We start from the raw sequence: 16,887 nt of genomic DNA, 5'->3' as shown, positions 1-16,887 counted from the left end.
AGTTTGGCTCTTTCTTCCTTTTTAATATATGCGTTTAGTGCTATAAATTTCCCCCTTAGCACTGCTTTTGCTGCATCCCATAGGTTTTGGTATGTTGTGTTCTCATTTTCATTCGTCTCTATATATTTAGCAATTTCTCTTGCTATTTCTTCTTTAAGCCACTGATTGTTTAGGAGTGTGTTGTTTAACCTCCAGGTATTTGTGAATTTTCTAAGTCTCTGATGGTTATTGACTTCTAATTGTATTCCATTGTGGTCAGAGAATGTGCTTTGAATAATTTCAATCTTTTTAAATTTATTGAGGCTTGTTTTATGTCCCAGCATATGATCTATTCTGGAGAAAGTTCCATGAGCACTAGAAAAGTATGTGTATCCTGGTGATTTGGGATGTAATGTCCTGTAGATGTCTGTTAAATCTAATTCATTTATCAGATTGTTTAGGTTTTCAATTTCCTTATTGGTCTTCTGTCTGGTTGATCTATCTATAGGAGAGAGTGATGTGTTGAAGTCTCCCACAATTATTGTGGAAACATCAATTGCTTCCTTTAGTTTTGCCAGTGTTTCTCTCATGTATTTTGTGGCACCTTGATTGGGTGCATAGACATTTACGATTGTTATTTCTTCTTGCTGAATTGCCCCTTTTATTAGTATGTAGTGGCCTTCTTTGTCTCTCAAAACATCTCTGCATTTGAAGTCTATTTTATCTGAGATTAATATTGCTACACCTGCTTTCTTTTGGCTGTAGCTTGCATGAAATATTTTTTTCCATCCTTTCACTTTCAGTTTCTTTGTGTCCCTGTGTCTAAGATGAGTCTCTTGTATGCAACATATTGATGGTTCATTTTTTTTGATCCATTCTGCGAATCTATATCTTTTAATTGGAGAGTTTAATCCATTTACATTCAACGTTAAAACCGTGAAGGCATTTCTTGAATTGGCCATCTTATCCTTTGGTTTATGTTTGCCATATTTTTCCCTCTGTCTATTAATATCCTTTATTGTACCCATACCGAATCTCTTTAGTACTGAACCTTTCTCCAAGTCTCTCTGTCCTGTCTTTGTTTCTCTGTCTGTAGGGCTCCCTTTAGTATCTCCAGTAGGGCAGGTCTCTTGTTAGCAAATTCTCTCAGCATTTCTTTGTCTGTGAAAAATTTAAGCTCTCCCTCAAATTTGAAGGAGAGCTTTGCTGGATAAAGTATTCTTGGCTGGAAATTCCTCTCACTCAGAATTTTAAATATATCGTGCCACTGCCTTCTTGCCTCCATGGTGGCTGCTGAGTAGTCACTACTTAGTCTTATGCTGTTTCCTTTGTATGTGGTGAATTGCTTTTCTCTTGCTGCTTTCAGAACTTGCTCCTTCTCTTCTATGTTTGACAGTGTGATCAGTATATGTCTCGGAGTGGGTTTTTTTGGATTTATTCTATTTGGAGTTCGCTGAGCATTTATGATTTGTGTATTTATATTGTTTAGAAGATTTGGGAAGTTTTCCCCAACAATTTCTTTGAATACTCTTCCTAGACCTTTACCCTTTTCTTCCCCTTCTGGGACACCAATGAGTCTTATATTCGGAAGTTTCATAATATCTATCATATCCCTGAGGTCCATTTCGATTTTTTCAATTTTTTTCCGCATTCTTTCTTTTATGCTTTCGTTTTCCATTCTGTCATCTTCCAGGTCACTGATTCGTTGTTCAACTTCCTCTAGTCTTGTACTATGAGTGTCCAGAATCTTTTTAATTTGGTCAACAGTTTCTTTAATTTCCATAAGATCATCCATTTTTTTATTTAGTCTTGCAATGTCTTCTTTATGCTCTTCTAGGATCTTCTTGATTTCCTTCATATCCCGTACTATGGTCTCATTGTTCATCTTTAGTTCTTTGAGTAGCTGCTCTAGGTGCTGTGTCTCTTCTGGTCTTTTGATTTGGGTGCTTGGGCTTGGGTTATCCATATCGTCTGTTTTTTTCATATGCTTTATAATTTTCTGTTGTTTTTGGCCTCGTGGCATTTGCTGAACTTGATAGGGTTCTTTTAGGGTTTGTAGACCTATTGAAGTCCTTATCTCTAATTTATCAGATCTACAGCTTCGTGCAGTACACTTTCTCTAACTAACCAGCAGGTGGCGTCCACGAGCCACCTGTTCTCCACAAGCCAGTTCTCCCCTGCTTAGCCTTTTTGGTGAGTGGGGGAGTGAGTCTTGTGGGGCCCAATTGGTGTACCAAGCTTGCGTGTGTAGTTGGTGTTGCCTGCCCTGTATGTGGGGCGTGTTTCTGGGCAGTCGGGGAGGGGGGGTGGCCCTAACAATCAAATCTCCCTGATGATCCTAGAGTTTTAAAGCTGCTGCAATAGTCTAATCCTTCAGTTCAGTCCTGCCACAGTTTGTCTCTGCCACTGACCCACAAGTCTTTGGTATTGGCGTATGGCTCCTGAGACTTGCAAGTGGGCCCCTCTTCCAGGCTGTGCACCCCGGGTCCTCTGTTGAGGGATGACTGTGCTATGTCACAGGTGAGTGCCGTCCCCCCAGGGCAGTTCTGGGCTGCTGGGCTGTGTAGGGAGGCTCCCAGTCTGCTCAAATGATGGCTGAATGGGGCTTTGTTAATTCACACTGCTCCACCTTCCCAGCTCTGGGACATTCAGCTGAGGTTGCAGGGAAGGCTAATGTCCACGCCCAGTTTTGTGGTGTGTGCCTGTTATTTGAAGCACTTCCGTCACACTGGGTTGTCTGGGGCAGCTCTGGGCTATGGGGCTGGTGATGGGCAGGAGTGTTTCCTGTCCACCAGGATGGTGGCTGTGAGCGGACACCCCCCTTTTCTTGGGAAGTTGTGTTGTTTAGTGAATTTTCTCAGCCACTGGATTATTGCCTTTTGTCTCAGAGCTCTCTTAGTTCTGCTCTTGAGTTGACGTGCCCAAATTGCAATTCTTTGAAGCTTTCTGTATTGGGCTTCTTAGAGTAATTGTTTTAGAAAAAGAAAAAAGGATTTAAAAAAAAAAAACAAAAAAAAACAACAACAAAAAAACGGCCCTCCTCAGAGATCTAATGGGTTATTGAAATGCTAATAGACAAAGCAACCAGGGCCATTAAGGAAAGGTCCACAGGGCAGAGAGATCAGCTTTTCTTCGGGATTTGCATATGCGCCTCAAGGCCTGAGCTCCGCCCTTCCCCTTTCTGTGTTCACCAGAACTCCAAAAATCCTCTGCTTTTATTTTGGAGTTTTTCGTGTTGTTTTTTTTCTATGCCTGTCTCCTCTCTGCTGGGCTGGCTGCTCTCAGAGTCTCTGGTGTCTGGTCTCAGTCTATCTATGGTTGGAGTTTGAATCAGTAGAATGAGTTTCCGATAAGAGCAGCCACTGCAGTTCTCCCTTCTCCTTCCCGGAGCTGACAGCCCCTCCTCCCCCGGAACTGAGCCTGGCAGGGAGGGGCGCGGGTCCCCTGGCCGCAAAAACTTACAGATTTCGCTGATCTCAGCAGTTCCACGTTTTCATGAGTGTTGTATGAAGTATGCCCAAAGACAGATTGCTCTGTGGTGTCCAGTCCACGCAGTTCCTGGCTTTTTACCTACTTTCCTGGAGGAGTAACTAAAACTTACAGCTCACCAGTCTGCCATCTTGCCCCGCCTCTCCACAGATACAGTCTTAAGGCCATAAAGTGTCCAAGGTAACACATCAGCAATCGGGTACCTTCACTGGAGGATGGCCAATGGTGTCCAGAAAACCTCTGTTAGCTGGGAAGGCACGTGGTTGGCGTCTGCTCCAAAGTTCTGGTTTCAAAACGGCTTTCTCCCAGGACATTCCTCTCTAGGCTGCAGTTCCTCAAAAATGTTGCTCTTGGTTGCACTTGGGATAATTGTCCTCTCTCAGCTTCTCCTGAGCAAGAGTCTCTTTCAACGGCCATCTTCAAACTGTCTCTCATCTGCAGCTCCTGTGCTTTCTTCAAAGTGTCCCTCTTGACTGTGGCTCCTCTTGAAAATGTCACTCTCAGCTGCACTGAGTTCCCTCTGCCTGTCAGCTCATTTGTATCGCTCCACTGATCAAGGCCCACCCTGAATGGGTGGGGCCATGCTTCCATGGAAATATCTCATCAGAGTTATCACCTACAGTTGGGTGGGGTGCATTTCCACACAACAACCTAATCCAAATGTTCCGACTTAAACCCCACTAATATGTCTGCCCCACAAGATTGCATCAAAGAATATGGCTTTTTCTGGGGGACATAATACATTCAAACCAGCACAGCCAGGAAATACAACAGAATATAAAAACAGACCAGATTCCTGCTTTCCTGGAGCTTTCAGACAAGTGTGCATGTGTGTGTGTTAATAATAGTAAATGTAAAATCATAACTATGAAGGGAGATTATGATGGTTTGGACCTGAGTCATAGGGAGATTTGATCTAGTCAGGGAGGTCAAGAAAGTATTTTCCAAGAGAGTTTAATTTTTAAACAGATCTGAAGGGTGGACATGGGTTGGGGGAAACTACTAATCCTAAACTGTAGAAACTGTGTGAAGCAAACATGTGGGAGGCAACAGAGATTAATGTAAAATGTGTACTTTGTTTTCTCATCAGGAAACAATAAAATCATAAATATTTTTAAAGTGAGGAGACTTTCCACTTCCTAAACGTAAGGATTAAACTGTTTATGCTTGTACGTGAGTAAAGGCACAAGAAGGACAAGCCTTCCTTGTTGGCTTCTCTTAAAAAGCTGTAACAGTCGAAGCGAAGTCTTGGAGCTCTCTGGTCGTGATATAGGAATAGGGATCATTAGTATGACCTGGCGTGGAGGTCGAAGCGTCCAGGCCTAGCTTTTAAAGCAGGTACCACAGCCTCTTCACCTCCATATCGTCTTAAGTCACTGGATGACAAGGGCCGGCCTTCACTCCTCTACCAGCCCAAGATTCTGGCTCCCTACGTGAGACGTGTACGTTCTTGGGACCGGGGAATCCCCAATGCACGCAGCGTTACAGAGGAGAATGACCTAAGGGAACAAAGAACTGAGGACCCTACCTAACCCATAATGCACCGGTAGCCCTTTCGAATGCAAGACCTACAACCTCCAGGACGCGTGTATCAGAGCAGAAAACTCTCGTCTTTATCCTTATAGGAAGTGACAAAGCGAGGCATTGTGGGACTTTCTCCGACTGCTACTACGCATGCGTCTACTGGCTTCGCCCGCTCCAGGAGCCACGTCTGGGAGGTGGTGGCCGCTGGAAATGCACGTCAGCGTAGCGGGTCAGTGCCATGCGTGCGCAGGCGCAATAGCTTGGGCAGCACCGGAAGGACAGGGGGATGGGGCGGCGGTGACGCGATTCTGTCCGCGTTGGAGGGGTCGGGCTGTCTCTGGAGTCGCTGCGGCCGCCGCGTGACGTGGCACAGCCGGACTTTTAACGCCAGAGCCGGAGCTGTCGCGCCAGTCGCCGAGCAGGTCCGCGCCCCGTTAATTCCTTTCCTGGTTTCGGAGCTTCGTCCGACCCGTCGGCAGGCGAGCCATCCCTGCGGGTCCCTTTCTTCTTCAGCTCTTTCTCTTCCCCCCCTCGCTCAGTTTGCTGGGAGCGTAAAAGGAGAAGGCCCGGGGACGCCGCAAGCCCCTCTGCTCCTGACCATCCCGAGTGCCACCGCCGCTATGGGCCTCACCATCTCCTCTCTGTTCTCTCGGCTCTTCGGCAAGAAGCAGATGCGTATTTTGATGGGTGAGTGAGGGTCCGCGAGCCGGGCCCGGGCCCCGATGGATTCAGAGGGGAGGCCGGGTCCCTAGGTTTGGGGCAGCCTCGGGGCCTGTTTTTTTTCCGCGGGCTGTGGGGGGGGGGGGGGCAGTGGGCCGGGGTTCGGGAGGAACAATGGGGTGAAAGGTGGGCGGTCCCCTCACATATGTTGCCCGAAGAGGTCGGGACAGGGCCTGCGACAGTATTTCCTACTTCTGGGTTTCCTTTCTTTTGTAGTGAAAGCTAGACAAGATTGGGTGGGGATGTTGGGGAAGCGAACTCTCGGACTTTCAGAGTCCAGAAGACACTCGCGAGGCCCTGTACTAGGGTGCGATCTGGCGTCCGTCTTTGCTGGGTGTAGGGAACGGTCGGGAGGGAGGCAGAGCTATTCCGGTCTTCCTCCACCCTCAACCTGCTCGGTGTTCACACTGCATACTCCGATGGTATGTGAACTACTGGCTGCAGAGAGCCCGGAGCCGCCTGGGGCAGGAAGTGAACAGGCCCAGCGCGGTGGCAAGGGAGTATCCATGGTTTCCGAAGAGTCCGGAGTCCTCAGCGCTCACTTTGCTAGTAAACTTTGTCTTTGCGCTGGATTCTGCTTCGTATTTTCTTATTATCAGCTCATCCCATGAAAATTCACTCTATCTGTTTCTTGTTTACTGTATTATGTTTACAGACTTTTATACAGCTGGCTAAGAATAATTGGAAAAAACTTTTTACAAACTAATTTAAAAAGCCGATAAATTTTCAGTAACTAAACTGAACATCCTGACACTTGTTTTTAGGATAATCTTGTTGAGTAAACATCACAAAGTTATTTTGAAATTATTTTAGAAAATAGACTTTTTAAAAACTTCTTTTCAGAGATGGTTTTTGCTTAGCTGAGGGAGTAGGGACTGTCGCTTGGGTGATGTAAGCAAACCCTTCTAAGTAGTATTGTGAGTAGTCTACATCACAGCTAAGCTCTGTGGGCCTGAATAGTGCTTTTTAAAAGGACCTCCCACTAACTTTCAGTTGCAACTTGTTGGTTCATTAACTTGTTTTCCGAAGAGTGGGGGAAAAGGTTTTGTTTTCCAGTTCTTCTACCATGAGAAGTTTTCAAAGGCAAGGTTCTATAATATTTCAAGGTATACAAAGAGTAAGAAAATACACATGTAGTTTATATGTATATATGTATATGTATATCCAGCTCCTGAATACATGAAACACTTTTTAGTAATTCATTCTCAAAACTAGTTAAAATGTTTTTTCTTTCAAAGTTTCTCAGATTTCATTTATGAAGAGGGCAGAGAATCAGAAGGGCAAGCATATTTGAGCTTTAAGTGGCTGAAAATTGGCAGTCTGAAAAGGGATCTGAAGTCAGTGGGGGAACTTTGAACTGTGATAAATGAAATTCCATCCTGTTCCTTAAAGACATTAAACAGTAGTACATGGTTTGAGTTCTTGAAAATGTAATATTGGTCCTTTTACTGAAGATTTATTGTAAATGAATTGCTGTTTTTTGGTTTCTTAGTCTTTCACAATGGCTAAATATTTCAGAGAGGAAAGATAGAATTATGCTGTAAGCACCTTTAATATTTCACTATGTTAGGGGATACCCCCACCCCCACCTGAAATGGAAGAGGAAAAGCATTTGTCCATTTGTTCAGGGGATAAAATCATGATTTGGGATTATACATTTTATGTCAAATGTTCTCTTACTCAGGTTTGCTCTTGTGCATTTTAATTTGGGGATAATCAGGTTTCCTTGTTTAAAAAAACTTTAGTCACAAGTTCAACTTTCATGTGAACTCATTAAACTGAAGTAGAAACGTAAGAGGGATATGTGCGTGACTAGAGAAAGATTTGAAAGTTTGAAGATTGTCTGGTTTTATGAGTGATCCATAGCATAAATAATCACTTTTTAAATTGTTTATCCCTATAGAAGTATTAGAATTACCAGTTAATGATTTTTTTCCATGTAACATTAATGTTCTCTGGCAGATATGTTTACTTCCTTTTCTTTTCTAAGGCTTAGATAAAATCCATGCCCTCTTGAGTCAGTGGCTTTTTCAGACTTTACCATTTTAAAGTGTCCAATTTGCCAAACCAATATAGAGAGTTTTAAATTTTAAATTTTATTCCTACAGTTGCTCCCCCAAAAGTAATTTTAAAAGGTGTTTGAAGTTAAGTTAGTAGTTTACAGTACTCAAAAATGGGAAAAAACCAACATACTGTAATCAAAATGTCATATGAACTATTTGATTGACAGGAATTGTGTAGTATTTATAAGAGGAAATTATTTAGGCAAATGATATCTTTGAACTTCCACATTCTTGCCTGTTGGTTGAGAAGCTTTCTAAAAGTTTGCTAAACGCTAGTATAGGCACGAATTGCCTTTTATGTGATTATGTATTTTGGGGGAGACCAGAGAGGTTCAGGAGGAAGGATCCTCTTATTTGCTAATTTAAAAAATATTACCAGTAATTTCAGAGAGGCTTCAGGCAAAAGCATGGTGTTTGACACTTTTTTCCTAGTTTATTTTGTAAATCCATTTATTATGTAATTTTTGACTTTTTTCTTATTCCAAAAATAATATGCTTTTTTGTTAAATTTAGAAAACATGAAAATATCCTGGTAATTACCTATAATTCCACCATTCTACCATTATTGATATTTTGTTCTATTTACTCTCAGAGTTTTAGGAGGAGGTTTTTGTTCTCCAAAATGGTAGTAGTGATATGGCTGTGGTTTTGTGTTTTGTTCTTTTGACTTAGCATGTTGTGAACATTTTCTCGGGTCATTAAACATTAGTTGAAAACTTTTCCAGCCATTTAAAAAGGCCTTTCTGATTAGCTATATGAATACAGGAAACAAGAGAGAAAAATCTTTTAGCTATATCCAGCTAGAAGTTGGTGGATGGATATAGTTGGTAGATGGGTATAGTCATCCTTCTAGTCATCAAGCTAGAAGTTGATAGATGTTATAGATGTATATAACATCCTTGTAGTTAGTAGCCCCTTTTGGTATTATTACAAGCTATGGCTAGCAGAGACTTTGATAATTTGCTTCTAATACACTGATCAAGGGCAGGTATTCCTGATTTGTTGGGTAGAAGCAAAATCTAAGCTTGTTATAATTTTTCCATATGCCCAGTAGCCTTTGGTTTCAGTTTGGATGAGGAATTAGATCGATAGAATATCAAGATGCATTGTGTCCACCAGAGAAACCTGAAGGCAGGAATGGCAGTATATAAAAAGTCTCTGGTTCTGGAGTCAGACCTAGGTTTAAAAAAATTTTTTTTCATTGAGTTATAATTCATATACCATAAAATTCACCCCCTTAAAGTGTACAATTCAGAGATTTTTAGCATATTCACAAAGTTGTATAACCATCACCACACATTTATTCTAGAACCTTTTCATTCCCCCAAAAGAAACATCTTTTTTGGCCATTATAAATAATTCTGCTGTAGACATTGGCATACAAGTTTCTGTTTGAATCTGTTTTCAGTTTCTTGGGGTATTTACCTAGTAGTGGAATTGCTGGGTCCTATGGTAACTGTTTAATAGTTTGAGACACTGTGACAAACTTTTCCAAAGCAGTGGTACCATTTTACATAACCCAGCAATGTATGAGAGTTCAGAATTCTCCACAAGACCTAGGTTTTTGAATGCCTGTTCTACCACTTACTGTCGGATTTGGGGGATGCTTCTGAAACTCAGACACCTTGTCCAAAAATGGAGGGTTCTTTTGAGAATTAAATTACAAAAATAGATGGCATCGCCTAGTATTATATCTGGAACACAGTAAGCATTCAGTTTTAAAATATTTTTACTTACAATGAAAGTATTTCAAGCTTCTTGTAGAACATTTGAAAGATAAAGGAAGATGTGAAGAAAAAGCTGTAATTTTACCTGTATGAAAATATTTTTTTTCTTCCCAGTCTTTTTCTTTTCTGTGTTTTTTTCCTCAAAGTTGAGATGATTGGAATCTGTAGTTTCTTTCACTTAAAATATAAGTATTTCTTGCTTCCATAATTTGGTAGGCATACTTTTTAATGATGGGTAAAGACTTTTTGTGTGGTACTTTTGCTGTCAAATTACAGGTCTGGTTAAGTAATGATGCTGGTATATCTGTCAATACAGTGACTTGTGTTTGAGTGTGATGGGAATAGGAGGACATTCCTGGGCTTTACAGATTAGCCTTATCTTGGCTTCTTGAGAATTGGTTATAGTTTCTTTCTGTGGAGAAATTTCATTGCCAAATATTGCACCATTAAGGAAAACATGTACTTGAGATGGCTGAAGTGGCACAAAATTGTTAAGCTAGTATGTTTTTCTTTTTTAAATTGTGGTAATATATATAACATAACATTTGCCATTTTAACCATTTTTTTAAGTGTATAATTCAGTGGCATTAATTACATTTACAGTGTTGTGCTACTATCACCACAATTCATTACTAAACTTTTTCATCACCCAATACAGAAAGTGTGTACCCAGTATGCAGTAACTCTATTCCCCTTTCCCCCCAGCCCCTGGTAACCTCTAATACTTTTTGTCTCTATGAATTTGCTTATTCTAGATATTTCTGCAGTCCTGATTCCTTCCATTCTTTTGTCAGTATTTGTGGTTTCACATTGTTTTAAAATTGTGGTATCAAGTACAATTGACTGGCCAGGTGCCGTGGTTCTCAAAACCTTACGTGTTTTTTCTAATCAACATATGTTTTAATTCTTCTGACTTGGGCTTAATTGTATTTTGATTTAGCTAAAGGTAGATGCTGGTTTATTTAAAAATTTGACCAAAATCTCTGAAGAGGAAGTCTTATACTTTCAGGAGACTTAGCTTTGTAGAACAAGTAAAAGATCCCCTGTTTTTTTCCCCCTTAGTTTTCTGTATTTTTAGTGAAGATGCCAAGCTTCATGATAGCTTCTTTTGTTTCTTTGCATATTTATTAGATTGTATTTTGATCTTTTTGATACTGTTCCATAATAATAAAATTTAGTGTAGTTCAGTTGATTTTTCTTATGCCCATGAAAGAGGGCTTGGGGTGGGCTGCTTGCTCTGCCTAGTAAGGGTGGTAGTATTTTGGAAAGCATAAACATGATTCCCAGTTTGAAGAAGTGTGGAGCAGGGTATGATTAGAGGACACAGGAATTAGAAGCCTGAAGTGGCTTAGGTTTTCAGAAAGATCCTAAAATTACCATTTGTTAGGGTACAGAGCAGAAAGGATTGTTAAAAGAGATGGAGCCTGAATTTCCTGTAGCCTCAGTTCTTTTTGGAGGAACTGATCAAAAGTTAAACTTATTTGTACAGGAATATAAATTAGATAAATGAGGTGATTTAAGTTTTTTTTTTTTTTTTAACTTGATAGCATTGGTTTCATGTATTAAGTTGTGCTTTGATGTAAATATTTTAAAAGTGGCCTGCTTAAATCAGTACTCAATCGGATTTTAAAATATGAAAGCATAAATCCAGACAACCAAATGTGATGTCCTTACAACAATGATGCATTCAGTGAGTTTAGTAGATGTTGATCTTCCATTTATGAGGGCTTTAGCAAGTTACTTAGAATGTGCAGTTTTTGAGAGATTGAGCTACTTAAAAGCATTTAATTTGCTCTCCACAACCTTGTATTAAAGATCTGATCTGTTGTGAACTTTTTTCACAAACACATTTCTCCCTACTTGTTTCTCTGCCTTAAAAGATTACTTATTGGAGATGAATGTAATAGGACCATTTTTACAACCCAGGTCCTCAGACCTTTGTTCTCATTTTTGTATATTTAATGTTGAAGTGGATTTAGGTACGGGTAAAATTGGCCTCCTCTTCCTTTATTATCATTATAAGGAGATTAGGGCATAGTTATGCTTTCCCCCTAGCATCAAGATCTTTTTACCCAAAATTTGTTCTCTAAATAAAGGAAATTGAGTTTACTATTCTTAAGATGATTCTTGATTGATTTATTCTTCTCTATTCTCTGATTCAACTTGTGATTTGTGTTTTAAAGAAAAGTAGTTAATAGAATTCAGAAGGACTTGAATTGGAAGAGAGCTTAGATTAGCTGATCCAGTCCCCTTACGCTATGGCTTGATTTCTCTGACCTCACGTTTCCTAAAGTGACTTGCCAGAAGGCACTCAGCTAGTTTGTCTAGCTAAGGACTGGAGCCTAAATCAGCCAGGTTCTCTTTTCACTACTGCATACTATCTTTCTAGGTAGGTTTAGAAAGAAAAATGGAAAGGTCCCCTGTAAGAAGTGTTGCCTTTGTGAATCAGAAATGAGCTAATTTCATTTCTAATTCATATTTGTGCCTTGAACAGTCAGTTTTTACTTTCAAACTCTATAAATATGTTGTAAAATTATTTCTTAGTGTGTGCTTTGATCTAGATTTAAACTCTAAAATGTCTTTTTCTCCTAGTTGGATTGGATGCTGCTGGCAAGACAACCATTCTATATAAACTGAAGTTAGGGGAGATAGTCACCACCATTCCTACCATTGGTAAGAAAGTTTACAATAGATTGTAAAGTGAAATATAAAACAATTTAATTTAAAAAACTTCTTTATGAAACTTTAAAAAAAATTTTATTTAGACTTTTAAAAAGCATTTTTAAGAGAATTTCTCTTAAAGGGGTTTATTTTCTTAATGACATATTTATTTTTCCTTTTAGGTTTTAATGTGGAAACAGTAGAATATAAGAACATTTGTTTCACAGTATGGGATGTTGGTGGTCAAGATAAAATTAGGCCTCTCTGGAGGCATTACTTCCAAAATACCCAAGTAAGGAATGCTATGCATTTTTATAATTTTTCTTCATGTTTTATACTTTAAATTTATATTAATATATAATGCTCACTTGGATATTGGTGTTTACTGTAATGAGTTGGCATTCTTCTTATCACTACTTCCATATTCTTCAGTGGACTCCATCACTCATGCCTTGGAGGCTAAATTACCTAGAGTGGAAGAGTTACATGGCAATAAGAGTAAGATTTTGGAAGATTGAATGGAGGTGGGGAGAGGTGTGGGTCTGAAGAATAAAGTAGGTGTCTCATCAGTAGTTCAGTTGATTTCATTCTTAGTTTAGAAAGTAAGGTCTGTATAACTTTGTCATTGTAGTTTACTTTAATGAGTGTAAGACAAGTGATAGTTCTTCATTTAACCCAGTTAGGCTTTTACTTATTACAAATACATTTTAAAAATAACATTAAGGTAAATCTTCTTTGTTGATGTGTAAGATATTTTTGTATTATTTTGTACTATGTATAACACTGGCATGCAAGCTCAAACTTGACTGCACATTAGAATCACTGGGGGAGGGAGGTGTCTTATAAATTTGTAAGCCTGGATCATAGCCCCCCAAACCACTTAAATCAGAATCTTTTTATGTAAACCAGGCATCACTAGACTCATATTTTAATGAATATATGAATCACCTGTATATATTGTTAAAATTCAGATTTTGATTCAGTACATCCTAGGTTAGGTCTGAGATTCTGCTTTCTAGCAAATCTCAGGTGGTGCTGATGCTGCTGGTATACAAACTTCACTTTGTAGCAAAAATCTAGCCCAGGGTGTCCCAACAGTGGCAATATTAACATCTTGGACTGGATAATTCTTTGTTGTAGGTGGCTCTTTGCATTGTAGGATATTCAGCAGCATCCCTGTTCGTACTCACTGGTTGCCATAGCAACCCTCCCATCCCACCATACCAAACAAACAAAATCTTGTCATACATTGCCATTTATCCCCTGGGAGACAGAAGTGCTGCTTTGGTTGAGAACCACTGCTCTAGTCTAACCCTCTTCTTTAATAGATAAGGAAACTAAAGCTTGGAATGACTAAGACTAAAGAGCTGGTTCTTGTTCTACCTTTATTTATGGCTCCTTGGTCTCAGCACTAGTGTCTTTTCCACTACACTGGGGATTTCTCATCAGTTTTTATTTACTATTGAAGTTGATAAATACCTATATTTTCAGGAAAAGTGGGATGTTATAAACATTTTAGATTTGCAGATGTCACTCTTGGTCTCCAGCTTTTAAAACATTGTATACAAGGGGAGGTATAGGGCCACCAGGTGGCAGTGAGTACCCCAGGTGAGTGATTGGACCCACCAGGTTTGAGTAGTATGTCATGTTAAATAAGGACCATGCTTTTTTATTTAAAAATTAATTTTGTTCTATTACCATATGTACAACCTAACATTTCCCCTTTAAATCACATTCTCCCTAAAAATAATCCAGGCAGTGGGGCACATTAAGTCATAGACGTACATTTCATTTAGGGAATGTGCTTTTGAAGTAAACTTAGGTATAAAGTAAAATCTTATGAATCCTTAACCTTGTAATTCTTGACCAAGGGTAACCCTGATCTTATCCCTTGACATGTTTAGGATGCTTTATAATTTGACCTATTTTTGGTTTCGCTGGACCATCTTAGAGTTAAAAGCCCAAATACTTCTTTCGAGGGAGCTCATGTCCACTAGGGAAAGCTTTTTGTATTACCCGATGTAATCACAGCTTAGGCTTTTAATTTGCTTTTCCAGCATTCCTCATCCAGCTATAAAATTTAAAAGAAATTAATTATAGCCATTAACTCTGTTTCTGTCTTATATTAACAATCCAGGACACAGTATTTCTTATAGTAAATGCCTCTTCCCTCATTAGATAATTCCAGTTGTTTTGCTGTTTAAGTAAGTAAGTAAATATTTGGCCTTTTAAGTAATCTTTTCTTATAGCAGCTGGGCTTATCTCTAGAATCCTGTATTCTTGATTCTAGGCTATCCTAAGAGGAGAATAACTTAGAATTTATTCCTAAAATAATAAACTCCCTCTCAGTAATGTTACTTTGGGACTGATAGCAGGATTTACATTTAAAACAATAAAAATGGAATGTCAGTAGTCAAGATAAAATTAAACCCCTTTTAGACGCATGACTCTTTCTAGAAGGATAGGTTCTAAAAAGAATCAGCTTTTGGGACAGGAGGAAAAGGAGGAGGAGACATGACATTCACTAAATACTTGTGATGTGCCAAGCACAGTCTTTTTTTTTTTTTTTTTTTTTAAATTCAGTTTTATTGAAATATATTCACAAACCATACAGTCATCCATGGTATACAATCAGTTGTTCACAGTATGATCATATAGTTATGCGTTCATCACCACAATCTATTTCTGAACATTTTCCTTACATCAGAAAGAATCAGAATAAGAATAAAAAATAAAAGTGAAAAGAGAATACCCAAACCATCCCCCCATCCCACCCTATTTGTCATTTAGTTTTTACTCCCATTTTTCTACTGATTTTTTTTCAATTTTTTAACTTTGTTTATCAAAAAATTAAAAACAAACAGGCAAACAACAACCAAAAAAACCCCACAACATTTCAAACAAAGCAATGGATTAAGGAAAACAAATAACCTAAAATAACTACTTTGCTTCCAATACGTTCCTACCATACCCCAAGAAAATTAATAAACCATGTCCAAACAGAAGAGTAAGAAAAACAAATAATATAAAATAACTACATTGCTTCCAACATGTTCCTACCCTACCCCAAGAAAATTAACAACCCCTAAGAAAACAAAGGAATAAGAGAAAAAAAAAACCTAAAATAACTCTATTGCTTCCAACATGATCTTACTATATCCAAGAAAGTTTACAAACCATAATCATTCCTGAGCATTCCCATAACATTGAGATTACCCTCCATAGTTTATCTGTTCTTATTAGATTATCATTCCCCCTCCACTAATTGGTATCTCTAGGTCCCCTACATTCTACAGTATAAAACATTGTACATTTTTCACAGAATTCACATTAGTGGTAACATACAATATCTCTCTTTTTGCCAAGCACAGTCTTTTTTACCTCCATGGTTATATTTAATCCTCTAGTACTTCTTAGGTCAGTGGTCTTATTTTTGTTTTATAGAAGAGTAGACCAGCTCAAGGAATAGGTAGTTTATGTAACTGATACAGTGCTGAGATTTGAATTTGGGTCTGTCTGTCCACCACACCATATTGGCTCTTGAAAGTTTCTTCAAAGGATGGGGTGTTTAAAATGATGATTTCCAACAGAGAAAAAGGAAATGGATTTGAAATTTGGTAGACCAAAGGAAATTAATGTTATTTAATCACTGTAGGCTAAAAAAATGATCTTTAGGTGCCCTGGCTGAGCCCAGTATTGTGGTAGTGCTGAGGAGTAAATAGAAAATAAGATAAAATCGCATTTTGCCCTCAATGGATTTAATCTAGCTACTTATATACGTAAGTAATAGTGCAAGGGAGCTTGTGATAATGTGACAAATAATCAAAAATAATTTAGGGGTTCAGGTTTATGGGGAGAATAAAGTCATTATTTAGTAGAATAGGATTAGCTTTTAACAAAAGTCTGTAATTAAGTTGCCCTCTCTGTCTAGCTGCAAATTTTTTATTTTCTCATTGGGAAGTTTTTAGAAAACTCTTAATTCAACTATAATTGCTTCTTGGTCCCATTTCTTTTCTAGTTTAAAATTCTAATATTTGTGACTGTTTTTAAGAATTGTTATTTCCTTCCTTTTTATTAAGAATTTTTTGTTTGTTCAAATAAACCTTTAATTCTTCTTACATATCTTGCTTAAGACTGTCTTTCTCCCTGATTCTAGAGTTGGCAGGCAAAATTCTGGAGCAAGGCTACCTTTTCCTTTCCTGATGAAGCATATGACAACTACTGTTCCCTCCCCTTTTTATACTTTTGCATGTGAATAAGCAAATTCAGTCAGTAAATTCATGTTTCTTGAGGATCTTTGGTTTATTCTTTTTCTCCACATGACCCTTTTGCTACTTATCTGTATGTTGAGAAAAGTGGACCATTTGGGTGAGAATAAGATTTTTTTAAGATTTGAAATGACATTGTAAGTTAAAATGACAAATAGTACTCAAAAAGCCAGTTTTTAGTAGAACCCTTTGTTCTTTTTTTGTTTTAATAGAGACATTTTATTCCTAATATCTGTCCCTTGATAGGATTTCGCTGCCCCCCATGCTTTTTTTTCCCTCTTATTTTTATCATATTTTTATTGTTGAATACAACATATGCATAGAAGTGATAACTTTCCAAGTGCAATTTAAAAAGTGGTTAGAGCAAATTTCAAAAAGTATTATACTTACAATTCTACAGTTTCAATTATTTCGTTATGAAATATAACATATATACAAAAAGGTAATATCTTTCAA

At 38.4% G+C, this 16,887-nt stretch overlaps 1 protein-coding gene across 2 annotated transcripts in view; it reads left to right on the top strand.

Moving 5' to 3' along the window:
* The first annotated feature begins 5,270 nt into the window (after positions 1–5,270).
* Positions 5,271–16,887, top strand: part of ARF4 (ADP ribosylation factor 4) — a 17,544-nt gene continuing 5,927 nt past the window's right edge. Inside the window, exons 1-4 of one of the 2 annotated variants that reach the window (XM_037798842.1) lie at positions 5,274–5,414; positions 5,532–5,679; positions 12,095–12,175; positions 12,346–12,455. In XM_037798842.1, coding sequence (XP_037654770.1) covers positions 5,613–5,679; positions 12,095–12,175; positions 12,346–12,455 — 258 coding nt within the window. In that variant the 5' untranslated portion in view covers positions 5,274–5,414; positions 5,532–5,612. Of the gene's footprint in view, positions 5,680–12,094; positions 12,176–12,345; positions 12,456–16,887 lie in introns of both variants that reach the window. The other variant, XM_037798835.1, reaches the window with a different exon arrangement.

Source organism: Choloepus didactylus, chromosome 1 (genome assembly GCF_015220235.1).
Source record: "Choloepus didactylus isolate mChoDid1 chromosome 1, mChoDid1.pri, whole genome shotgun sequence".
Lineage (NCBI taxonomy): Eukaryota > Metazoa > Chordata > Mammalia > Pilosa > Megalonychidae > Choloepus > Choloepus didactylus.
Note: the sequence above shows the minus strand (reverse complement) of the source record. Positions and strands in the feature narration are given on the sequence as shown.